Here is a 25,170-nt window from a genome sequence, read left to right on the forward strand (position 1 = left end):
GTATATCTTTTATGCAGTTAATCCGAACCTTTTGTGCGAGGTCGGTAAGTATTTTGGAGCAATTCCTTTGTTAGTTGTCACGTGACAATTGTAACTTTTGTTAAAAAGTTTAATTAGATTTTTGTTTGGTTTTGTGTTTTGTGTTTTGTGTTTTGTGTTTTAGAAAACGAGATAAGATTCGCTGCGGAAGAGTGCGATCCTCCGTGACCACCAACCACCGTCTGGCTCTTTCTACTCCCCCCCCGCGGCCCCGCCCCATTGTAGTGACTAGTGATTGCGTCTCTCCATCATCTGGGCCCACTTCGGCTTAGCAGCAAGGATATACTACCACTCATAGAATTTGGGCTTCTCTTGACGTAGATGCCTCTTCTCTTTTATTTCAGGTAATTTTTTTTTACATATTTAATTCTCTTAATTAATTCTAGATTCTGTCTTGTTTTAATTATTGCATTGATGATGACAATATTCTTTCTTTGATTGCCAGCATCTTTGTAGTGCTACTAAATAATCCTTCTAAATTAGGTAGTCAGTGTCATCAAGCATGTGTATAATATTTAACAAAATTGACCTTCTGGATTTGGCTAGTTATGAGTAAATAGCAATTAGGAAGGATTGAAGACAGTATAGGTTTCATTGTCATAGGTTTCACTCTCACCAATTTACATTATCCACAGGATAGCCAGCCTCCCTTAAGGATGGTCTAAATAAGACAGTAACATAGTCTTCCTTTTGATTTGACTTGTTGCAACAAAAAAAAAAAAAAAAAAAGTTGCAGAACTTCTTTTTGCTGCAAATCCAAAAGTTTTGTCTCTCTTTACTTCGTCAAGTTTAAGTAACTGACCCATATTTGCAGACATTATTATATATATACTTTGGATACTACTGCAACTAATTTACATTATAATTATACCCAAGAAAAGAAAATAGTTGGCAAATTCCACTGTTTGCAAGGGATCAAACATTTTGGGTCAACTACTTCGTAACAGTTCGTCCTGCATCTTAGTAGTAGAAGTAGGCGTTTGGGTAATCAGGGAACAACCGACACAAATTAGAAGTAGTCCTGACATTTAGAGGACTATACACAACTTATCCAACCATATATTTTATGCTCGATTCCCAATGTTGTTTTAGAACGAGAAATATAGAGAGTAGTTGAGCGAATGAGTGAGTGAGTGAGTGAGTGAGTGAGTGAGCCAGCGAGTTAGATTTGTTTGGTCTCAGGCACAAGAGAATCGTTTTCTGAATCACATGAAGCTTGTCGGTCAGAGAGAACTTTGACTCTCGGACCACAAAGATCACACGGTTGACACTCTTCCCTACAATCTTTTTAATATTGTTTTCACACTGTTGGATCCTACTCTTGTGACATTGCGTGTAGTCAATCCCATGTTCACATATTGAAGAGATTAGGCAGATCATAAACAATTGATTCGAGCCGTGTGATCGCTCATTTTCACCAACCACATGAGCATAAAACTATGTTAAAATTGTGAAGTATTCAAAGAATATTAAGCTATATCTTAAACTTTACTATGAGGAAGTTGTAGGAAGAGAAAGCCAATTAAAGGAAAAAGATAGAGAGGGAGCTTTAATTGGCTATTTAGTTTTATTGGGACCCAGCAAATTAGATAGCCGTAGTGAGAAACGCGTTCCTGGCACTGGTAAGGCATCCGTTATCCCAAGTATGGACGAGTCCCAAAAGCTTGAAAACGCGTTGAAAAGGATTCAGTCTCTTTCTTTGTATTCTTCTCTCTTCGCCGGAACCAATGCCAGCCACTAGACTAAGCCTACTACTAGTGGGATCAATCTACTGTAGCACCTCACAAGGTCTCTCTCTCTCTCTATATATATATATACTTATATATACTTTTATATACTATATATATATATGCATGCTTTTGACTTTAATATTGCACTTCTGCCGACTGAGATATATAAGATAAGTTTTTATCGTCACACCAAGTAATATACCTCTTATATATACTACTAGGAGGTCTTAACTATATATATATATAAAGGCGATATAAATGCTGATCTTATTCTGCTACCTAAACCGCATGTTAGTTGCTTAAAACCTGGCTGTTTTGAACTTTTGAGAATGTCTGGATCTGTGGTAGTAAAAAAAAATGTAGCATTAATTTTAAAATACGGAGCTGTAACTAGGTGATATCTCCGATACTACAGAGGAGAAAAAAACAAGGCAAGGAGAAAGGATGTGACTTAGACTAAATAATAAAGTTTGATTTTATAATAGTTGCTTAGTTAGGAACCCTTTACAAACTTATTATAAAGGGTATATATGTTGGCGTAGCGTTGCTCGTGATAGGATTGTGCGTGGCCTAGCAAACTTCATCTGCCCATATGATTTATTCCAACTTACCATTAAACTCTATTATAGTCCCAATAAGACGTTAGAAATGAATTATGCAATAATTTCCTCTACTCTTTGCTTGTATGGCTATCTTAAATCATATTCTTTGTGAATTGATGTCAGCAATCATCAGGACTTTTTGGCAATGCAAATCAAATTAGGATTTCTTATTCCATTATTTCGTTATTATCTTGACAAATGGAATCTATGACATTGTGATTTATTTATAGAGAATAAAACTGCAATACCCATAGTTTGTTTTCTATATAGGGATATAAGCTTATACGCCCCCTGGAATATAGGAGAACTCTATACTGTAGAATTAATGGCAAATCAATCAGTCAATCAATCAATCCTATAGATCAACTCTTTCTGGGGTCTGGCCATGGTCTCATTCTAACACCCAGGATACAAATAACACACACAGTTGGAAGAGAAAAATTGAAACACACTTGGAATGTATTTTTCTTAAGCGCACCCAGTTCAATAAGCAATCCGATCTTTTACCCATCTTTGTATTCCTCATGTAAGATATCATCTCACCAAGAACAGCATAGTTCATGTGGCTTTTGATCATATATGAGAGAAGATGGGGGTAACTCTAACTCTGTCAGGACTCAGGAGAGTACCCAAAAGCTTCAGACATGCAAAAGAAGGGGTGAGATGCCTTCCAGGAGAATGTTGTAGAACTTTTTGTTTTTCCCCTACTGTCCTCATGTTTGACATGTGAGCCCTCCTTGTTTTTTCTCTTGTCAATCTTCTTGCCCACTAAAGATTGTAACTGGGTCTTTTGCTCTTTTCACTGATCACTTCATTCCCTTCTCTACCTCTCAGTTAGCAGCTCAGCCATGCATGGGGCCAAATTTACAACAACATGACGCTTATGACTTCAAACTACTTACCACTTTTCTCATCTCCAAAAGCTTGACAAGTGCCCACCAAGTATATTTTTCTTTGTACACACAGGCCAAAAACCAGGCAAATCGTTTTATTCTCCGTGGGCTTTTGCACCTTGGGTGACCACTGGGGTGTAGGGTATTATAACAGCCAGTGAGGTTGCTCTTTGGAACAGCGAAAAATACAAGCCAATGTCACGCACATTCTTAGGGTGGTAAGCGTGTGGGGTAGCATCTCTCTTGGAGCCTAAATGGTAACCGTAGCTTGGAGCTCATGCATTCATTTTGGAGAGGATATATATGGCTGCTTATTTAGTTTGCAACTCACATCATCTCTTCTACTAGGTTCTCTCCTTAATTAACTTGTAGTTAGTTTTGAACAGCCACATAGAGACATTGCTCACATGCATGCTTAGTGTTTGGAAAAGGCCAGGTTAATTTGAGGTTTTATTTCCATATGGGAAAAAGAGCTCAAGGGAGAGGGGTTAATATATACTTACTATAATGTATTATCTTGTATTTGTATTGGGCCAGGCCCAGTAAATGTTGTAGGAGACTTGGCATATATGAGCCCTTAACCGAGCCCAATTAGGGGTTTATGATATTGTTCCGGCGGAGTATCATAACAGCGATCGGGACTCGGGAGAGAGCCAGAGAGGTTTATAGCGTTCGAGAGGGAGGGGAATAAGTTTCAAGGGTTAAAGATGGCGGCCATGGGCGGCGCCCGAAGAGCTCTTCTGACGTTCCGCTCTTCTTCGTCAAGTTTCTTTGCGGAGAACTCCAAGTCGTTTACTTCTACGTCTACTTCGTCTCCTGCTCGATTCTTTCTCCGGAGGCGTCCCGTAGCGATCTCTAGGTATAAGCCATCTCTATCCCCATTTTAATTTTTCTAGTTTTCAAGATATCCATTTGAAATTTTGATTGGTTTTTTGGTATCCATTGTCTTCGTGCTTAATGATCTATAGCTTTTACAATCAAAGTCGTGATTTTTATTCTTGGTTGTTATTATTGCTGATATGTATTTATAAAAAAAAATCATTTTTTCACATCTGTGATCTTTGTTGATGTGATTTACTCCTCCGTTTGTTGCCTGTGCTAGCTTTTTGGAACAAGCCCTTTTGATAATCTTTTTTTTTTGGCATTTTTTATGTCCTTTATGATCCGTTTCGATATTTTAGGAATCCGCATAGTACTATAGAATACATGAGTACCATAGATACGCAGGTGGGGACCTTAAGTATGTCGTGACAATTGTTATATACATTTACTTTTATATGATCTGCCCTTCTTTGTTGGAATTTTTAGGCTTCCCGTCGAGTTGGGTTGTTCCCAGTCTTTGATGCCACTGCACAGTGTTACTGCTTCAGCATTGCTCACTTCAATGCTCTCTCTGAAGCCCGGAAGTTGGGCTTGGCTTTCAGAAGGTAATACTCCCTTCTCCATTTTTTGGATTTGGGAACTTGCTTTTTGAATTTCTTTGGATTTCGAATGGGCACTAGTGTTCATGTTCATCCTTAATATGGTTACGGTGTAGTGTACATTGTGTCCTTTACTCAACCACAACAATTTGCAAAGTCATCTTCACACATATCAGTAATGCTGTTGATTGAAAGAGGTCTATATGTTCTTTGCAAGTTTTCAACACTTCAGTATTTGATAACAATTGACCATTTTGTGTTGCTTTCTTTAGAATTGTTAAGTGAAGAGGACATGTTTAGTCAGTGAAAGCATATAAATTTGGAAATGCTATAGTTTCATTTAAATCTTAAAAGTTAATTCCCTTTTGTGATCTTGTAATATGCTTCCCTGATATGCATGACTAATTATACCTACAGGACACTAACATAAGAAAACTAAGCAAATAGATCCTTAGGAAGTTTAATGATAGATGAATGGAGAAAATAGATCTTGTAATATGCTTCCCCAAATAGTTGGATTGAAGACTGTGTAACATATTGCTGACAGGGAAAAAGAATTCTCTACATAAAGTTCAATCTTTATATTCACCTGTAACTTAGCATTCCTGAGAATGAAATATGCCCTTGTTTCGCTAATGTATTATATGCATTTTTTTAACCAGTAGCCAATACAATAACTGTGTCTCATGTGAGTTGTACTGTATGGATATCATACCGAATGCAATTTATCTTTTAGACCTAAACGGTCAGCAAGCCTTTCCTATTTTGGTACTTACTGACGTATTTGCCACTATTTCTGTTGAGTTAATCTATCTACTTCTAGTCTTAAGTTGAAATCTTATGCACACCCCATATAACAAATATATTCTTGTTCACTCAATTTTGAGTGTTATCACTCTTATATTTAGTGAATTTAAAGTTTATTGATTTGATTGGTGATATCTTGTAGGATTCGCAACTCCTCTATAGCAGAAGTATATTGGAGCACTGCAGACTTCCACTTTTCTTCTTTTCAAGATTTCAGGATTTTTCCTGTCCTATCATTTTCCTCCAATTTCATTTTCTAAACAAAGTGGCTGATGTGCTTAACTTTCAACTTCTGCGAGAGCTGGTTAAGCTCACCTCTGTATCTGTTTATCTCTTTTCTGAATTGATAATGTGGCTTAACTTTTCACACTATGCCACTATGTGAGCTCTAGTTATGCTCATCTTGTCAAATACCAGATGGTACTCTGTACAATTAAGGGATGCAATGCCATATCATCTTTGACTATGAATTTGAATCAATGAGCTAAAAGACACTTTCTCAGTGATTGTTAAATTTTAAAACTTAGCTGTTACCTGGTTACTTATGGGTTTCTGCTTGAGAATATGGCATGAGAATTACATTCCATATATAAATTTAACACCCATGCTATTCACATGATTTCAGGTATTTGATCATGATAATCTTTCAAGAACTTTTAGCTTGTATTTTTGCCTGAATCGATGCAATATCTTAATAAAATCAACAAGTTCTTTTAACCCATGGTACCTGGACGCCAATTGTATCATGGCTCAAGTTCTACAGTCAGTGTCATTATCCAACATATGCTCAAATACTAAGCCATAATCATTGTCAGATAATGAAGGAATTCATACATGCAGTCATGCAGACATAACTGTCTATGCATATCACTAGATGGGCATGGAACCAGCACAAGTGCAAAGTTGAGTTAAAATGAGAAAAGGACACTGAAACTATTTCACAATCCGGACTTGTCAATACAGCAAACATGTTAGCAGACAAGAAACAATGATCAACCAAAGTGACCAGAAATAACAATTCACCTAAGAGGTCTTCAGCACTCACTACAGCCAAAGGAACCCAATGAACCAGATGTCTAAGCTACTGACACAAATTGTGGAGCTGCAACCAAACGCAACATTGAGGAAGTTATATGGATTCTAATTCAGCTGCTTGAAGCTTTCTGCAGATTTGCTTGTCATCTTCATGTCTGCTTTGTAAAGTTTAGTATTGCTTCTGTGGATCCTAATATGCTCCATAAGAAGCCTCTAGGAATAAAAGTTGGCATCTACTGATGTCACAAAGCCATTTGAAACTGTTCAGGAACACGAAGCAGAGGTAGCCGAAATTCTCCAGGTTCCCCAAGCTGACCACATGCAGCCATCTGATCATCCCCACGGCTGGGTCGCAAGAAAACAACAACTCCAGCTTCAGCCAGAATGTTGCGGAACTCAATCATCTTCTCGTCAGATGTGGGCTTGAATTGAGATCCAGAATGAGGATTGAATGAGATGAGATTGATCTTGCAAGGAATCCCTTGAACGAGTTTTATGAGTCTCTTTGCATCGTCAATGCTGTTATGTTGGTGAATCAATTAAAAGATATCAGGGAAAAGAAATAAGAATATTACCTTTAAGAAGTGGTGACTATGTGATCAATACAAAATTATGGGAAACCAAATAATACTGTCATTCATTTTATTGAGCAAGTATAAAATGAATAACAAACTACTGCTAGCATTGCCCAAAGAAAATTGTGATAGCAATGATAAGTGATAATACCTATCATTTACCCCAGCAAGCATCACATATTCAAAAAACACTTTATACTTATGCTTGAGGCGTAGCTCCTCCCTTAATGTCTCTAGAAGCAGACTGAGATTGTACTTCCGGTTGATAGGCATAATCCAATTCCTTACCTGCATACAAAGTTGGCTCAATAAATTGCACACAAGTTATTCTAGGGAATTGATTTCTTAAATCACATACACGATCACCTCATCAGTAGTGGCATTCAGACTCACAGCCAGTGCACAGTTCGACTCTCGAAGGAAGCGTTTTAACTGAGGAACAAGTCCACTTGTTGAGACAGTCACCTTACGAGGACTAAACTGAAGGCCTTGCTCATCAACCATTATAGCTGCAGCCCGTATCACATTCTCTATGTTGTGTAGCGGTTCACCCATGCCCTGGAGTGAGAATAGGGAAAGGAAATAGTGAGAGATACAGCGAAAAAAATCTAGCAATGCTGGTCAAACTAACATAAAATACAAGCAGAAAGCTAATTGGAAAGATGGTCTCATTCCTGGACAAGAAAGTAGACATCACTAATACGAATCAGTCCTATCAGGATATACATCCTTTTAATTATTTATAATAAACAAATCATGCTTACCATAAATACTACGTTTGAGATTGATCCAAATTCACTTGAGAACAATCGGCGAGCAAAGACAGCCTGTTCAACTATCTCAGCTGTTGATAAATGCTTCCTCAACCCCATCCTGTAAGATTATCCAGACTACTCAACAACCAACCAGCGTAGACAGATAAAATCAGCAGCATGAACAAAAAAGCCAAAAGAGAAGTAGGTTTTGAGAAGGTAGGCATGCCTCCCAGTGTAACAAAACTGACAATTCATGGCACAACCCACTTGACTTGAGACACAGACAGTGGTCCTCCCCCTATCGCAAGGTATCACAACAGTCTCTATCACTGATTCATCTCCCAAAGCAAATAAAATCTGCAACCTCCTGTGTTTCATCAGTCAGAATATTCTGAGGAACTTAAGATAATCAGCTAAGAAAAACTGGGATTCGTTTTACAAGCTTCTTTGACTGCAAGCAAAACAAAATAAAACAAAATAAAAACTAAAGATCAAGGAAATGTACCTTTCGAGTTCCATCTGATGCAGTTAGAATATCTTTCACTGTTAATGCCTTGAGAGAAGCATTTTCACTTAACATTTTCCTAAATTCCTTATTTAAACCTGCAGAAGTTTAGAGCATTTAGAGTAACAACTATTTATGCTAGTAAACTTGAATGTACTGATGAGACAACAAGCAAACAAGTAGGCTTCAAACCTAGGAAAGCAACGTCAAGTGGTAAGGGTAAATAAACTGAACAGTTTTACAAGAGAATTAGGTCTATACAATGGCGTAAGTCACTACTTTCAGAGTTCAGATGTAAAAACCAATTTAACATTGAAAATACGTAAACCATTTCATATCCTGAAAATAGTCTACCATGTTAACATTGAAAATACATAAACCATTTACCTTTTCCTACTTTAGCAAGTTTAAGGTCATAAAAGAAAACCCAAAACCCAATACTGCATCCTAGAACCAAGACTATATTTATATGTTTATAATGGCTACCTGTTGCTTGGTGCTCCATTAGAAAATTATCTCCGAATCTCTTAACCTAAATTTTGTCCAGTCTACGTTGCTTTATCATATATTATCTTCTTAAAACTAGTAAAAAGTAAAATTGCAAAGGTTCTTGCAAGAAAAGGGCAAAGCGGCAGCTTGTTACAAAACTGATAGGCATATACCTGCCAATTCATCGTGACTATGAGCCCAGACATTGTTCCCATACAGGCACTTCCACAGCATCAAGGCCTGCCCCGACCTAAATCCATGCGATTGAACCCATTTCTGTTGAAATTAGTTCTGCCTAATGTCAGAAATGAAGACCAAGAACTCTCAAGTTCTACAATATGTAACCTATGCATTTTCGCCTCTTCTACATTACATAATAAGCTAGGACAACTTCATCTAAACTAAGAACAAGTATTTGAGTTGAAAAATGCCTTCAGATTTTGCAAGATAATAGCTTTAACGCATACCGCAGTATACATCAAAGTCAATACAAGTACACGCTCAAAAAACTATTCCAAACGAATTAGAATTAGTCAAGGAATAGGCGAAAGTTATTCTTACTTCAAGCTCAGGGAAGTCCATCTCCTTCAGCAGAACCTTCGCGTCGGCAGTATTACCTTAAACCAAAGATCCAAACGTTAACAACAAAAAAACGAAAGAAAGAAATCACATCACAGAATCAAATAAACCAAAGGGCTTCGAACTGAGGGTTCCCAAGAGTACCCATCTCACAACGATTCGCCGAGGGGCGAAGTGGGCGACGGCGGAATCCGGATGAGGAAGATAAGCGAGCGACAGCGAGGCGAGGGTTGGAAGAAGCAAAACCAAGAGTTGTGAGAGACGAAGCGCTCCATCGAATCAGAGGAAGCGCCATTAGAAGAGTTGAAGCCGTGAAGAGGATTTGGAAGTGGTGTTCGGATTTCTTCTATTTTCTCCCGGTTTTATCTCTTTTGGGTCGTCGGGCGAAGAGAACCGAGTTTGGTTTATCTCGCGTATTCGAACCGGTCTACCGCATTCGCGGCATCCGGATTCACGGGTTCGTCCCCATGATTTTTGAGCTATCTGCACATTTATATATTAGCCCCTCTATATTCACTAAATTACAGTAAAAAAAATCTTTTATACGTTCCTTTCTTTTATTTTTATAAAAGTCCTCGTCAATCGATGTGCTAGGTTGCTCTCCTAAGAAAATATCCTCTTATGAAATAATTTTATAGAGAAAAGGACAATATATTAGTCGAACATATAATTTAACTTCAGCAGTAGTTTCAAAGATTGAAACATCTACAAACAAACCTCCCCTAGATAACGATAGAACATCCCCATGCACATATTCAATTATTGGTGTGCAATAAATCCAACTCTTCTCCATCCAGGATGTATACCAAAGAAATTTTTCTAATTTTAAAAGGAAAAGTCCGTAGCCACTTCATTGATTGATTGATTGATTGATTGGTACACATTACAGATTTTGACGGATTAGTCCAAATAATATAGCAGAGTTATATTTTTAAATAACTAGTCTGACTAAATTTTGAACAACAACAATACTACACCTTCTCACGTAAGACATCTTAAGGTTGGCATTCCGGTTATTGGATCAATAGCCCAATTTATGCCAGAAGAAACACCAGTGACTGCCTTGATAAGAGCAAGACAATCTCTAAACACCCATAGTTTGCCATATTCTTTAACTATCCTAATTTCTAAGCACCCAACACCCATACAAAACCTATAGGGCTCGTCCTGGTCAGAGCTTAGTAGTAGTGGTGCCAGGGAGGTCAAGGATTGATGAAACAATTGAGGTTGTGATTTGGCAAGAAGAGACTTTGAGAAGAGGTACAGAAAGCATGAACATACATCGAAATGAAAGAGAATTTGATGAGCACTAGTGTGCCAGTGTGGGAGAGAAGTTTTGTCTTCCAGTTGGCGAGCTTGCACTTACATCTGTGAGTTAAGAGAGATTCTCTTCTTTTCTAGTCTATCTAACCGTGGAAGTTCTTTCATAAGATAATAAGAAAGAAACCATTGGTTACGTTACCAAATTTTAATGGACAAGAAAGGAAGTCGAATTATAGCTAAAATAAAAAAAAAAATGGTAAGGTGCCATTTGCAAATGTTAAAAGTATAGGGTTTAAAATGTAAATTAAGGTGGGGTGGGTGTGGGGGGGGTGTTATATGCGCACTTTTGTAACAAGAAACTAAGAATCCTGGGCCGTGGGGTAAAAGGCAAAAGCCGATCGAAGCCGTGACCACAGTATCTTATCCTTTGTGGAAAAGATGCACTAATAGGAAGGGAAGAAGAAACGATTAAGGAAAAATAGAGGGATTCAATCGAAAAAGGGATAAGAACCCAAGTGGGTCAGCGACATACGTCGCCATGGGCAACCCATGTGGTCACATGAAAATATAATTGTCCGACGAAAAATAGCAGCGGAGAAAGAAGAAGAAGAGTAGAGAAGCAACGCGACGAGCAGAAGAAAAAAAGTAGTCTTTTTGATTACTTCTTCCCTTGTTGCTTCCCCAAATCAAAGGAGAGAGGATGAAGGAAACCGGAGATGGGTTTGTGAGGGCAGACCAAATCGATCTAAAGAGCCTTGACGAGCAACTAGAAAGGCACCTCAGTCGAGCACGGACGGCGGAGAAGAAGAAAGAGGAGGCGAGGAGTGGAAGCAGGGGGAGAGAGAGGGAGGACTGGGAGATTGAACCCTCTAAATTAATCATCAAAGGGGTCATTGCAAGAGGCACTTTTGGGACAGTCCACAGAGGAGTCTACGATGGCCAGGACGTGGCAGGTGGGACTGGAGTAGGTGTTATTCGTGTTCTTTATAACTTTTTGGATCAATTGCAATGCCCATATGTTATCTTGACGAAGCTTTCTTTCTTGTTTTTATTATTTTGAGATACCCAATTGAAGTTTCCTTCCCCAGAGCAAGAAAAGTTCCAATTTTGAGTTGTTTGAGGTTAACTTCTTCTATTATCCTTCGCGCATTTAACATTTTAGTTCTACTTATGCAAGTTTTGATTTTAGATTGCACATAGTTGATGTTGCGTTGGTTTCATGTCTCCTGGAAATAAATCCTCTACGAGTTCCTGATTGACTATTTTGTAGAAATATTTTGTGTATTTCTACATAACGATATTCCAGAATCAAGATGAAATGTGGTCAATATTTGAGAATTGCTTCTTTTTGGGACTCCAGTTGGGGCCCTTTCTCTTTCTATGTTATAGCTTTCATATAACCAGATGCACTCCGTGACTTTTGTTGGATATGTATTCTTTTGGAACTTTCATGTGATCCCAGAAAGCCACTGTTTGATGATGATGCTTGTCTTGTGATACCTTGAGGGTAGTGTTAGAAATAAGTCAGATTAAGATAATTGAACTCTGTGGCACAACGTAATTTAGAATAAGAAATTCTTCAGTTTAGATTATGATGATAGTTAAGACTGGACCTTCTTTACTGGTTTGGTGTTTAACATATCTTAGAGTGCTCTCTAAATCATCTCCATTTAAGCATAAGATCATACTCGTTAATACCTTACAGAGCTTGTTATTGAACAACACATTGGTTGCAATATTGTACTCAAAGTGGAACTTTCTTCTTTCAGTGAAGTTGCTTGAGTGGGGGGAAGAGGGTAACAGGAGAGAAGCCGAAATTGATGCACTAAGGGCAGCTTTTTCTCAGGAGGTTGCTGTTTGGCATAAGCTTGATCATCCCAATGTCACTAAGGTATTGCATATGTTCGTCTACTTCTCAGCAACTCTATTTGATCATTGACTTGCTTAGTCATGATTTTGTTAAATATGTATTCTGTGAATCTGCATCACCGCGTTCTTTTTTATTGATGATGCCTGCAATAAGGATCAACTGCACAGCATTTTGTGTAGGAAACTGCATCTAAGCCACTGGTCAAGTACTTGGAAGTTTGTGTTTTTTTTTTCATCTTGAACGTGGAAACAGTTATATTACATCAATGACTTCCACTTGACAAGATGATATACGGCATCAGGGCTTACCTACAATCAGATGCTATCATCTTAATCCTTCTAGATTACTTGCATGTTTGGAGGGATTTGAGAGTCCACTTTTAAGTTGCATGATCCTAGTTCGATGTGTTTTCAAAGATATGCTTTATACTTTTATCAAAGACTTTATTTTCGAAAATCTTACTCAAGTCTTCTGGTTTGGTGACCCAATTTAGTTTAATTGAATGCAGTCAGCGCCTTGCAGAAGGGCATAAAGTTTTTTTCCCTAGCTTTACAATTGAATGAGAAATTAGTACTGACCTTATATTTCTAATGTGTGCTTGTATCCTCATAGTCAAGTTTTTCATATTCTTTTGATAAAATCCTCATAGTCAAGTACTATACTTCTATTTACTCCTAAATGGAAAACCTAATGTTAGTTTGTATCTGTTCAATAACAGTTTATAGGGGCTACAATGGGCGCAAGAGATTTAAATATACAAACAGAGAATGGATATATTGGCATGCCAACTAATGTTTGTTGTGTTGTGGTTGAGTACCTTCCTGGAGGTGCACTGAAAACATTTCTTATAAAAAACCGGAGAAGAAAGCTAGCCTACAAAGTTGTTGTTCAACTGGCCCTTGATCTTGCAAGAGGGTGAGTATCATCATCTCTGCATTTAATGAACCATTACCTGTTTTCTCACTCTTTTCTTCTCCAATTGATTTTATTATTTTATTTGGGTTGTCTTGCACATAGGGGACTAAATGAATGTGTATTTGTACTTTTCTAGCTTTTGGCCTTACAAGTCCTCCTTGTTAGCTGGAAAATGAAAACTTGCTACTTGTTTCTGTAGATTGAATTATCTTCATTCAAAGAAGATAGTGCACCGTGATGTGAAAACAGAAAATATGCTTCTGGATAAAGCGAGAACTGTTAAAATTGCCGATTTTGGTGTTGCTCGAGTTGAGGCTCAAAATCCCAATGATATGACTGGTGAAACAGGAACCCTTGGTTACATGGCACCTGAGGTACGACACTTCTTGCCCTTCTTTTCTCGGCACTTTGCAACTGGAATTAATCATGCAGGCTAACGATCACTGCGTATCTGATTTCAATGCTGATTGTCTCCTGATTTCCTTTTACCATCCTGATCTTGCACATCCGTTAAGCTCTGGTAACATGTAGTGATGTAACCCAGGGATGCAGTTTTTTGTATTTCGAATCTGTTCTTTTATTTTGATTTACTTTATTCAAAACTTTGGACAATAAATGATGGTATGCCTTAGAGGTCAAGGTAAAGAAGATTGCCTTTATATAATCTCATATGTGTGTTGCACAGAAGTAAAGAACCACCAATTGGAGAGTGAATTTGTAAGTTCAATGGTAAGTTAAGGTAAAGAAGATTGTCTTTATATAATCTAATATTTGTGTTACAAAGAAGTTGAGAACCAGCAATTGGAGAGTGAATTGGTAAGTTCAATGGTGGAGGCTGGGGAGTGCTGGAGATGATATAAAAGGAGATACTAACATAGATATATAGTGAATTTGTGACAGTAAGCTTTGCATCTGCATATCTTGGTAGCACATATATATACATATATAATAGAACACCAGTGAAACTTTAAATTATGGAACTATTACATTCTCTGGATTCTAAAGTTCTGGTTACCAGTGATTCTGCATCTGAACTAATTGCAGGTTCTCAATGGCAATCCTTACAACAGGAAATGTGATGTCTATAGCTTTGGAATTTGCTTATGGGAGATATACTGCTGCGATATGCCGTATCCTGATCTAAGCTTCTCGGAGGTTACATCAGCAGTTGTTCGGCAGGTATAACAATTTCTTCTGTCATATTTGCTCATGATCATTACTAGCAAGAAGAATGCTCTACTATCCAGCTCCTAAAATTGCAGAACTTGAGGCCAGATATACCTCGCTGTTGTCCAAGCTCGCTGGCGAATGTGATGAAGAGATGCTGGGATGCCAATGCTGATAGGCGGCCAGAGATGGATGAGGTGGTGGCCATGTTGGAGGCAATTGACACATCTAAGGGGGGAGGTATGATACCACTTGATCAGCCCCAAGGATGTCTTTGGTGCTTCGGTAAGCGCCGAGGGCCTTGATGTAGTGGTTCTGGTTAATAGAGAAATAAGTAAGTGTAATGCTGGTTAACAGAGCTTACTTCTTCTGTGGTGTAAAGCTTTTGCTTTCATTTTTGTTTTTTAGGCAAATACTTCAATACCCCTCTAAAATTTGTAATTCTAATTTAACAGTCATAATAACCAGCTTCTATACGCGGTATCATTTCCAACACTACATTTTATATAAAAAAGTCAAGAAGATTAGATTACGTGCACATAACCCTCGGGTTATATGTTCTTTTATTCCATTATGATTTTTTTCTTAGGAATACAGATTGATTGTACTTTAATTATAGGAGATATTATTTAATACTAGATAATTTAAATTTAATTTTTATAGGAGAGATTCTCTATTTCTATCTGTTATCAAATTATATATCTTCGATTGTGTTTCAATTGCTTACATTTATCTCTTATTAGTTTACATTTATATAATTTAATTATAAAAAATATCTATATGCTTTATATATATATATATATATATAATACTCTCAATTAAGAGGTATATGTATTTTACTTGATAAATTACTAAGATAATCAATTTTCAAAAAATGATATGAACGGTATATATATAAATATAAATATGAAATATAAAAGAATATATATGTAAATAAAAAAAATTAAGGGTCTACATGCAAAAGAATTTGTTAATAATCTTACATGTAAATATAAATTTTAGAAGAGTATATATATAAATAAGATAATTTTAGAACAATATACCTGTACAAATATTATCTATTTTTAAATTAAAATTATAATTTAGAAATAAGTAATCACAACGTTAATATCTGCTTTCATATTTTTGCCCATCAATTGTTGACTAATCAAAAAACAAAAACAAAACATAAAAAAGTCTAATTTGCCACGTGTCGTGGCCCACTCGTGGGAAGCCAAGGACTGGGGAACGAGGAGGCGAGGCCGCGAGGGCGATCCCAGCCATGTCGAGCCCCTTGGCACCAAAATCCGCCACCGGGACCCACCTCCACTTCCCGTCAGCCCTATCGTAGGACAGCCACGTCATGTCCCACCATTCCTTCCACCTGGACATACAGAGTAGCCTCACGACCCCCTCCCTATCCTCCAAGCACCCAATCACCGCTTCGTACGGCTTTATCTTCTCCACCATCTCCGCCGGAGCCCTCGATGCCAACTCCCACTCCCTCCCCTTCGACCCCATCACCCACAACTCCACCCCTACCACTATCTTCGCACGTGCACTCTCCCCCTCCGAGATCTTCGTCCATCTCACCACCGCCGCGTTCCCATGGCCGTACACGTGGAAGCCGGGAACTTTTGCTGGAGCGACGTTGGCTCTTTATTCTCCGGCCCGGCGCAGACGATGATGCTCTCGTTTAACATGAGACGGCGTTGAGGTATACGCTCCCGTCCTCCGGACTGACACGTTGAGGTGGATCCTGATCCGGCGCGGGTGACGACTGCCACGCATCTGTGTCGGAGCGGTACTCGAGTAGAACCGGGAGGCCTTGGTGGATCTCCGCGAAGATGAACCGGAACTGATCCGATCCAGGTGGCCCGCAGATGAGCTTTAGGGCCGCCCGGCGCCACGAACAGGTGCCATGTGGACCGAGTGTGCTCGCCCGGATCCGACGGGCGGATCTCTTGGCAAGGTTGACTGCGACAAAGTCGCGGCGGCGGTTTGAGACAAAGAGGAGGAAGTCGCCGGAGGCAGCAAGGAAGTAGAGGGCGTCGCTCGGGCTGATCTCCGGAGAAAGGGTCTGGTCGACGAGGTGGAACCAACGGCCGGAGCCATCGCTGAAGGCTTTGAGGACACCGCTGCGAGTGTGGCGCTTCATGAAGGCGAAAATCCAACAGCTGCGGGCGCCGGCGGAGCGGAGGTGGTAGTGGCGGTAGAATTCGTCGCTTGCGACGATGGAAGAGAGGCGGTGGGAGACGGAACGAAGGAGGAGGACATCGGGGAGGGCGAGGCGGAAGAGGATCTCGTAGAGGAGGTCGGAAGGGAGGAGGTGGAAACCGACGGCAGTGGTAGTGGAGGAGGTGGGAGTAGTCTGATCATCTTTAAAACGTAACGAGATCAATCACGATTTTATAGGTAACTGAGCAAGAGCCAAGAGATATCATCTATCTTTCGGGTTTCAGTTCAAACCATGCACGTAACTCTGGCTCACAACGCACAGAGCTGATGCCCGTGATAGAAAATAATCTGGACGATGAAATTCGGGACCTGTCGTGCAAAACCAACAAATCTTGCAATCTAACATTAGAATGGCGAGTTAAATTAAGCGAAAATATTATATATATATATATATATATTCATTTTATTTTATGTCACGTCATTCTAATAATAAAGATATTATAAAATAATAAATAAAAACAAGCATATAGGATAGACAAAATATATTTATCAAAAAATTAGAAATATAAAATATGTAATCTAAGTTTTAAGATTAAAATTATAACTCAATATTAAAGAAAAGGAAGACGATCAAGCAAAAAAGTTATGAAATATATCAAATTGAAGCATAATAATAACACGTTAATATTATTCACCAGCAAAAAAATATATATGAATCCAGTCAGCTCGTATCACATCATAGGGACATTAGACTCGATAGATTGAGTCTAGTTATTTTATTTATTTTACTTATGTAGTTGATTAAAGTTTTAGTATGTTAGAATTTATTAATTTAGCTATATTAAGTTCTACGTAGTTTCGAGAAAATATTCGGCATATATTTATCTGATATCCAAATATTATGAAACTAGATGGAGAAGATCGACGACGTTATAATCTAAAACTTTTATATCCAAAGTTTCCTATTAATCTCGGCAAAAATATTTGCCCTATCTCATCCCTGTGCAACCTCCTTCGTTGGCAAGGTTTTGTCTAACCCACAATCTACCTCGTTTGCCGCACCACCATTGTCTCTAAAGGCTGTCCTCTTCCTCATCTTCTATTCCTCTCGAGTAGTGCATAATTTATCCTAACATTCATTCGCTATTTTATCGATAACTACATATCTAATCTGCTAAATTATAATATCTTTGATCCATTTGAAAGCTCTCTTTATAGTGATAATATATCTAAAATTTAAAAGGATCCAATAATTAGATCGTCCGGAATCACCTTTAGAAATTTCATGCTCAAAATCTGTCCAAAATCCAGTATGAATCAAATCAAGCCAGTTCACATCAATTTGGTGTCAAAGATTTGGTACCCTTAGGCCGGTTCGCATTACTAAATTGATACAAACTAGCTTTATCTGATTCATATTAATTTTTGGACAAATTTAAGTACAAAAATTTAAAAGGTGATTTTGGACGATCTAACCGTTGGATCCTCCAAAATTTTGAATATATTATTGCTTTGGAAGAGAGATTTCCAACGGATTTAAGATCTTAGAGTTTGGCTGATTAGAATAGGAGATATCAACCAAAATGTGATTGAAGATTAAGATAAATTCTGCGCTACTCAAGAGTAATAGAAGATAAAGAAGAGGAGGCCGACGCATAGCGACGAGGGTGGTGCGGCAGACGAGGGTAATTAGAGGCTGAATGAGACTTTACCAACGAAGAGTTGGCGTTGGTTAGTGAAGGAGGATAAACATGACTAAGCTAAATCAACTTTCTTTATCCTTCTGCCGCATTTAGAGTTCGAATATGGAAGTTCTAGATCATGACGTTGCCAATCTTCTTCAACTAGCTTCATAGTATTTAAATGTTAGATGAATATTTTCATAATATCTGCTAATATTTTTTTAAAGTTGCATACAATTTAACTTAATTAAACTTAGCTAATTAAAGCTGCACACAATCGATACGTTGAGCTCAATATCCTTATAATGTGATCATCCGAGGTGATCTAATTCATGTTAATAGTTTATCATAAAATTTTAAACCAAATAATTTTGCATACTTTAAATTCAAATATTAGAATAAGCACGTCTCTCGGTACTCTTTGTCCAAGACTACAAAATAATTAGTTAAATTTCTTTAAGTTGATTTAGCCTTATTTGCTTTGAGTTAACGGGGGATCCCTGAATTGGTTCAGTTACCTTTACCCTAATTTATTTCAGTAACTAAACAATATTTTTTTAATATAGTTTAGTACCCAATCCCTAAATAATATAAATTCTAATATTATTTTAAATTAATTTCAATTTTATCCTTGATATGACTTAAATTTATTAATTTTATATCTTATCAATATTATCTCTCATCTCTCTTTCAAAATATTTATATTTTATATTTAAAATATGTCAAATAATGTTCAATTGAGTCTCTCTTATATCTCTATACCATATAAGAGAGTAAATATATATTTAAGCTCGCAAATGACTATTATAGACATTATATAAATATGTAAATATACACTTAGCTCACAAATGACTATTATAGATATAATATAAGCTAGCAAATATATACTTAAGCCCTCAAATAACTATTACAAATAATATATAAGCTAACAATTATAATATTATAATATATGTAGTATACTATCGACATGAAAATAGTATTCCATCCATCAAATTTGAATTTTATTAATTTATCTCAAAAAATAATTTTTTAAACTTTTTCATATCACATCATAAATAATAAAAACATTCTTAACTATTTTAGAATCAAACACTAAATTACCTTAAGAAATGAAGCTAGCTAATTAAGTTCAAAGCTTAATCACAAACCAAACAATACCCTATAAAGTAGAGTTCATTGTTGAGAAAAAAACTATAAGATGCTTACTGCCGTAGCTACTAGCTACTCGGTAGCCTAAGATGGCTACAAAATTTGTGACGTTTTAAAAAGTTCTTGAATACTTCAAATTTATTCTCGCTGTTCGTTTATTATAAGATTAAAAGGAAAAGTATATACCCGAAGTTCTTGTACTTCTCATCATTATACGTATCTAATTTATTACTTCCAAATGTTTTCCTTCTATTCTCGTTTTTTCACGTGTTCTCCGGTCCTACAGTAGCACGGAGGATGACGACACGACACGGCTCCTCTTTCTCTGCCCTCTATTCCCTCCCTCCTCTCTAAATTGCCTTCAAATTATCAACTCTCGACTGCTACCCCAAGCGTATCGCCTTCGTCACCTTCCTGCCCTTTCTTCTACCTTTGCAATGGCAGTAAGATCACCTCTCTACTCCGCTCCTTCTCGCGACCTCCTCCACCACCCATTCTCGCGATCTCTTCTCGCCCCGAAGTCTCTAAAGCTAGGGTTTCCCACCGAGATGCCGCGGCCTCTCACTGCCGTCTTTGCTCGAGGTGGAAACCCTAGCTCGGATGGATCCGTTTCAAAGAGATCGCTGGAGACGGTGGACGGAGCTCCGATTTCGTCGTCGACGTCATCGATCTCGTCCTCTCCTGCTTCCTCCGCCATCGATTTCCTCACTCTGTGCCATCGCCTCAAGGTACGCATCGATCAGATGCTCGTGTTAATCTAGATTGGTGATAGATTGCTTCTCAGCAATTGCCTTTTATATTTCGTTGAAGTAATTGGAGTCTTTTGAGGGATGAGCATGTGATAAGTATTGTCAATGGAATAAAAGACAAAGGAATAAAGTATGTAATATAGCATCTATCCTTGACCCAAATCCAAACTTTCTGGATTCCGGTCTCCATGGGCCGAAAAATGGACTACAGAGCACTCACTATGCAAGGAATCTATATTTACATATCATACTAGTGTGAAAGCTTTGAGCATAGGATAGCAAGATTCCCTTTTATTGAGGTCAAGTACTTGAATCAGTTAGGTAATATAAGAATTTTGATGACCTATTCTGTTAAAGATGCTTATGTCATAATCTAACAATCTAGCAATGTAACTAATTATTTTAAGTATCGATTAAAAATTAATTAATCTATTTCTCTTCATCCTCATGTTATTGCATGCGTGTGCGTGTTTTTCATGTTCTTTTCCTACCACAACTTTAATTTGCCTGTGTGCCAGGGGGCACTCTTTGACTGAGATGCCATCACACAAAGCCTTTCCGTTGGTCTGCATATATTGGCATATGATATTTTGGTTTGAAAGGGGTTTGCACATCATGAATAATAATTTCTTTTTGTGTTAAATACCCCTTTCTCCACTTGACTCATTTATGGTTGACCATGCATTACTTGTAGTTCTGAAGCATGATGAAAATTTGTCCCTTAATCCTTTTCACAATTAGTTTTTATCGAGTTTATACTTTGGTATGCTCCTGATCAAATCAATTCTTGTTGTTTGGTTTCATCTTTAACCTTATCATGTTCAGACAACCAAGAGGAAGGGATGGATCAACCATGATATCAAGGGTCCTGAGTCTATTGCTGATCACATGTATCGTATGGCGCTAATGGGTTTGATTGCTGGTGATCTTCCAGGTGTAAGTCGGGAAAGGTTAGTTATTTCAAATTTTTTCTGAGCTTTGTTTTCTGGACATAGATGGCCAAGATCTGGTGTTAATGATAATTCAAATAATTTCATTCTTGGATGCGTGCATCTTAGTTGATTTTCTTAATTTTTTTGTAATGGTAATATTCTAATCATTTCTTCTATGTGCACTTGCTGCTGGCTGACTGCACTTTTATCATGTTGAATAGGTGTATCAAGATTGCAATTGTGCATGATATTGCAGAAGGTAGTTAACTACAGTTTTCTTCTTGGTGATCTTTCACTATATATTGGCTTGTACATTTTTCCAAGTGGCTGGAACTTGGGTCTGAGCCATTTGTAGCATATCCATTATCTGCAACTCTTGGCCAACCATTTGCTCATTAATTTGTTGTAAATCTTTCTTCCTTTTAATTTTAAGTGCTGCCTAAGTATAATTCTAGTAACTCAAAGTTGGAGTGAATCTTTGGTATTGGCAGCTATTGTTGGGGATATCACACCATCTGATGGCGTGCCTAAAGCAGAAAAAAGTCGTCTTGAAGAAGAAGCTTTGAGTGAAATGTGTGAAGTCCTTGGTGGTGGACTAAGAGGTTTACATTGATTATGTTAAATCTGGTGACAATAATAGCTGCAGAAAAGTGGTCAGTATTTAGTTGCTAATAGTTGGTAATCTGTATTTGTAGCTGATGAGATAAAGGAACTTTGGGCGGAGTATGAAAACAATTCTTCTATCGAAGCTAATCTTGTGAAGGATTTTGATAAAGTAAGGATACATACTGATTTTCTGATTTCTTTATTTTTACTTTGCCTTATTTTGAGAATCATGTTCCATTTTGCAAAAGGGTGTTTTCAAATGATAAGCTGTGTACTTTTTCATTAATTCAAGATCAGGTGATGCTCCAGGCAATCCTAATTGTAGACCCCTTTCTTTAAGTGTGAGTTAATAAGCTTCTCTATGATTTAGGCCTATTTGTGCTCCAGGCTAGCTAATTAATCTAGCTGATTTTATCCGCAGACCGACCTTTTCATAGATGTTAGTTGGGCTTGTCTATGATTGAGCCTAATGGTGCTTGACCTGGTTTTGGAACTTTATAAGCAGAAAATGAGCTTTTTTCCAGTGGAAGAAGTTCTATATGTAGGCGCGTCATGTTGTCCTAGTAGATCCTCACCTTTTGTTTCGACAAGTTGCTGCACTCCTCCAAGCTCCATCCTGTTTAGAGCATTTCTTTCATTACCATAGATTTCTTGATGGTGTGGGGAAGTATTATCCATTGTCACAATTTAGACTCAGTCATAGTTTCGTTTGGCTTTTATTGATGACCAGGATGAAACCAAAAATAGGAAAAAAAAAGACTTTACTCCTTGGACTGAGAATAAGGTATTCTGATTTGAGCATATTTAATTGGTTTTTTTTGGCTATTATAAATACAGGATTCTGAAAATTTTGTCTCGTAATTTAAACTCAATTTTAGCTGTAGTTTTCTACAGATTTGTCTGACTTTGATGTGCTCCTTTTTGTGCATAAAAGAAGTCATTTTTGTTCTGGAATGATATTCATTTAAACCTTGGTTTGGAACTCTTACCAATGTTCATTTAATTCCAGGTGGAAATGATTCTTCAGGCTTTGGAATATGAAATTGGTATGTGCTTCTAACCCTGGAGATGTCTCTAGACTGGTACCAGAAGAGTAAATTATCATTAGGATTTGCTAAATCTGGGAGTACTTAATGTGTTGGTAGAAGAGCTCCATTTTTTTAATATATATTTTGAACCATATATAATGTCAGAAATACATAAATTGTTGGAGAATACAGATGTAGTATTTGGAAAGGCATTTTGTGGTTATATAAGTACTAATGAGTGAAATACTAAACAATGGAGGCTTCTTGTCTATGCTGTGGACAAAATAGGTAGGGTACTGATGGATCATGTATATAAGTATATTGGAGTTTATATTATCAGCATATAAATGGAGGGTCCACATTGTTGAGCAATATCTGCACACAAAATAGTTGACATGTCTGCAAGAAAAATACATGTAAGCCTGAAGTCAACAATTTGGGTGCTCCTAAACAATATACCTAATTGTCAAGTTGTCAAATCAGATGAATCTTAACTTTTCTAAAATTGCATGCCTAAATACTTTTTCTACTTTATATACTAGCATTCTATGCTCTCTTAATCCATGTACAGTTTTTGTAAAATCACAAAAAAATGTTACTTTCTGGAAATATTAAGCAAGCTGAAAGGTTCATGTGGTACATCAATAAATATTTTCTTTCTATCATTATATATGTTATTTCACCTTTTAGTATTCATTTATCAATTTCTCATGTTTACTGCCTTGCGAGTTACAATCCTATGTCAAAGCATTTTCCTCTCCCTGATAATGGTGTAGGCAGTAGGCCTCATTCATCTTTAATTTCTTGCAGAACATGGGAAGATTTTGGATGAATTCTTTCTTTCTACAGCAGGTAATGTATATAAAATATCTTTCAATAGAAGATAGTCTAAGACATATTTAGGTAGCATCCAATTCATAAATATTTCTACTAAAAAAAGGTTCCAGTTTCTGTGGGACGGAGTTGTGTCTGAGCTATGGCTTTGCGCTCTTGCTGGTTAAGATAATACCTTTTGAAGCAGAATACTGCATTATTCTCAATTTGACTCCTAAAATACTGCAGCAATAAAAAAAATTCCTCCTTGCAGGCAAGTTCCAAACTGACATTGGGAAGAGTTGGGCTGCCGAAGTGACTGCAAGAAGAAACAAGAGATTAGCAGACCATGCATAATCTTTCAATTTTAGCTTATTTTTCAACATATGCTGCCTTCCCTCCCCTTCTGGTAAAGATGGTTTTGCAGTTCATTGGTTGTCTTGCAAGTATTTGGCTATAACTAGTCACCTGAGAAACTGTCTCATGATACCAGATGGAAGCAGCTAATTTTCAAAGACAAACAGAGAGGATGATACCAAGGTCTGATACTCCTGGGATCTGACTTTTACGTTCTCATCTGATTACGGGAGGTTTTTGCCTTTTTCAATTTCATAATAGTACTGCAACAACAAAATGTGATCAAAGTTATTACTTTCACACCCTAAGATGTAGCAAATAAGTGCATAAGCTTGAACACATCGTGGCAGGATATGTTCTTTGAATAATCCTGGGAGAAGCTACACCAACTATTCGATCTCATACTGTTTCTTTCTAATCGCCTCGAATTTAATTTCAACTTGGTTCTATTGCTTTTGGATCCATCGGTTCTGCATAATTGTACCAGTTTTGCTGATATATTATTTGCAACTCGAATCTTCGTGTCTAAAGGTAGCAGATAACAAAGTCGTCCCCTGTTAAAGACTTGATATCATTGGACGCAATTATGATCTGCTCCGCTGTGCACAGCTTATTTTAATATCAGAGCCCAGTTTTGAATTGTCCGCATATTTTTAACATAGAACGAGAAGCTCCCACCTCCCAATATCTCCATCGTTGTGCCCCTTCGTTGACTTGGCCGTAGGCCCGTAGACTTAAACTGAACTTGTTTTCTATTTCTTTGCTGGTGTCGTTTGCATTTTTTGGGACGATGGTTGGTCATTAATTTTATCGAATTACCTCTTCTACCCCTTTTCACAGTACCTCTTCTACCCTAAGTCAAGTCTTTGCTCATATTGTACATAATTACTTTCTTCTTACGTGTGGAGAGGACGTGTCATCAGAAGTGATTCAACCAGATCTCAGTTGACTTTGTATCGACCTACTGGTTGTTAGAAGTGGCCAAACAACAATACCGGTTCACTTGTGGTCCAGCCGTATTATTCGTAGCATCGAAAGTGAACAGAGGAGTT

At 37.5% G+C, this 25,170-nt stretch overlaps 4 protein-coding genes across 6 annotated transcripts; 3 read left to right on the forward strand and 1 right to left on the reverse strand.

The window, feature by feature from the left end:
- The first annotated feature begins 46 nt into the window (after positions 1-46).
- LOC140788719 (protein NUCLEAR FUSION DEFECTIVE 6, mitochondrial) lies at positions 47-5,958 on the forward strand. Its single transcript, XM_073138121.1, has 4 exons — positions 47-383; positions 3,802-4,123; positions 4,573-4,691; positions 5,635-5,958. The coding sequence occupies exons 2-4, from the start codon at positions 3,972-3,974 to the stop codon at positions 5,652-5,654; spliced, it is 291 nt and encodes a 96-aa protein (XP_072994222.1). The 5' UTR covers positions 47-383; positions 3,802-3,971; the 3' UTR covers positions 5,655-5,958.
- A 437-nt stretch (positions 5,959-6,395) lies between these two features.
- On the reverse strand, positions 6,396-9,877 carry LOC140788718 (uncharacterized). The gene is made up of 9 exons (XM_073138120.1): positions 9,575-9,877; positions 9,413-9,468; positions 9,025-9,127; positions 8,363-8,460; positions 8,084-8,214; positions 7,867-7,975; positions 7,469-7,660; positions 7,254-7,390; positions 6,396-7,046 (listed from the first exon to the last, which is right to left on the reverse strand). Exons 1-9 carry the CDS (start codon positions 9,723-9,725, stop codon positions 6,770-6,772), a joined length of 1,254 nt encoding a protein of 417 aa, XP_072994221.1. The 5' UTR covers positions 9,726-9,877; the 3' UTR covers positions 6,396-6,769.
- Positions 9,878-11,154: 1,277 nt separating this feature from the next.
- On the forward strand, positions 11,155-15,177 carry LOC140789782 (serine/threonine-protein kinase 52-like). Of its 2 annotated transcripts, none has more exons than XM_073139614.1 (6): positions 11,155-11,646; positions 12,463-12,584; positions 13,282-13,478; positions 13,678-13,852; positions 14,523-14,657; positions 14,741-15,177. In XM_073139614.1, exons 1-6 carry the CDS (start codon positions 11,394-11,396, stop codon positions 14,948-14,950), a joined length of 1,092 nt encoding a protein of 363 aa, XP_072995715.1. In that variant the 5' UTR covers positions 11,155-11,393; the 3' UTR covers positions 14,951-15,177. The 2 variants fall into 2 exon arrangements, with proteins under 2 accessions (XP_072995715.1, XP_072995714.1); XM_073139613.1 differs by having other exon boundaries at positions 11,249-11,661.
- A 4,692-nt stretch (positions 15,178-19,869) lies between these two features.
- Positions 19,870-24,520, forward strand: LOC140789580 (uncharacterized). Of its 2 annotated transcripts, XM_073139340.1 has the most exons (9): positions 19,870-20,361; positions 21,208-21,332; positions 21,536-21,573; positions 21,806-21,916; positions 22,010-22,089; positions 22,930-22,966; positions 23,759-23,800; positions 24,036-24,170; positions 24,255-24,520. In XM_073139340.1, exons 1-8 carry the CDS (start codon positions 20,071-20,073, stop codon positions 24,116-24,118), a joined length of 807 nt encoding a protein of 268 aa, XP_072995441.1. In that variant the 5' UTR covers positions 19,870-20,070; the 3' UTR covers positions 24,119-24,170; positions 24,255-24,520. The 2 variants fall into 2 exon arrangements, with proteins under 2 accessions (XP_072995441.1, XP_072995442.1); XM_073139341.1 differs by lacking the exon at positions 23,759-23,800 and having other exon boundaries at positions 19,880-20,361.
- Positions 24,521-25,170: the final 650 nt, after the last annotated feature.

The sequence above is a fragment of the Typha latifolia genome, chromosome 5 (genome assembly GCF_019914945.1).
Source record: "Typha latifolia isolate L0001 chromosome 5, TyphaL0001v2, whole genome shotgun sequence".
In the NCBI taxonomy this organism is placed as follows: domain Eukaryota; kingdom Viridiplantae; phylum Streptophyta; class Magnoliopsida; order Poales; family Typhaceae; genus Typha; species Typha latifolia.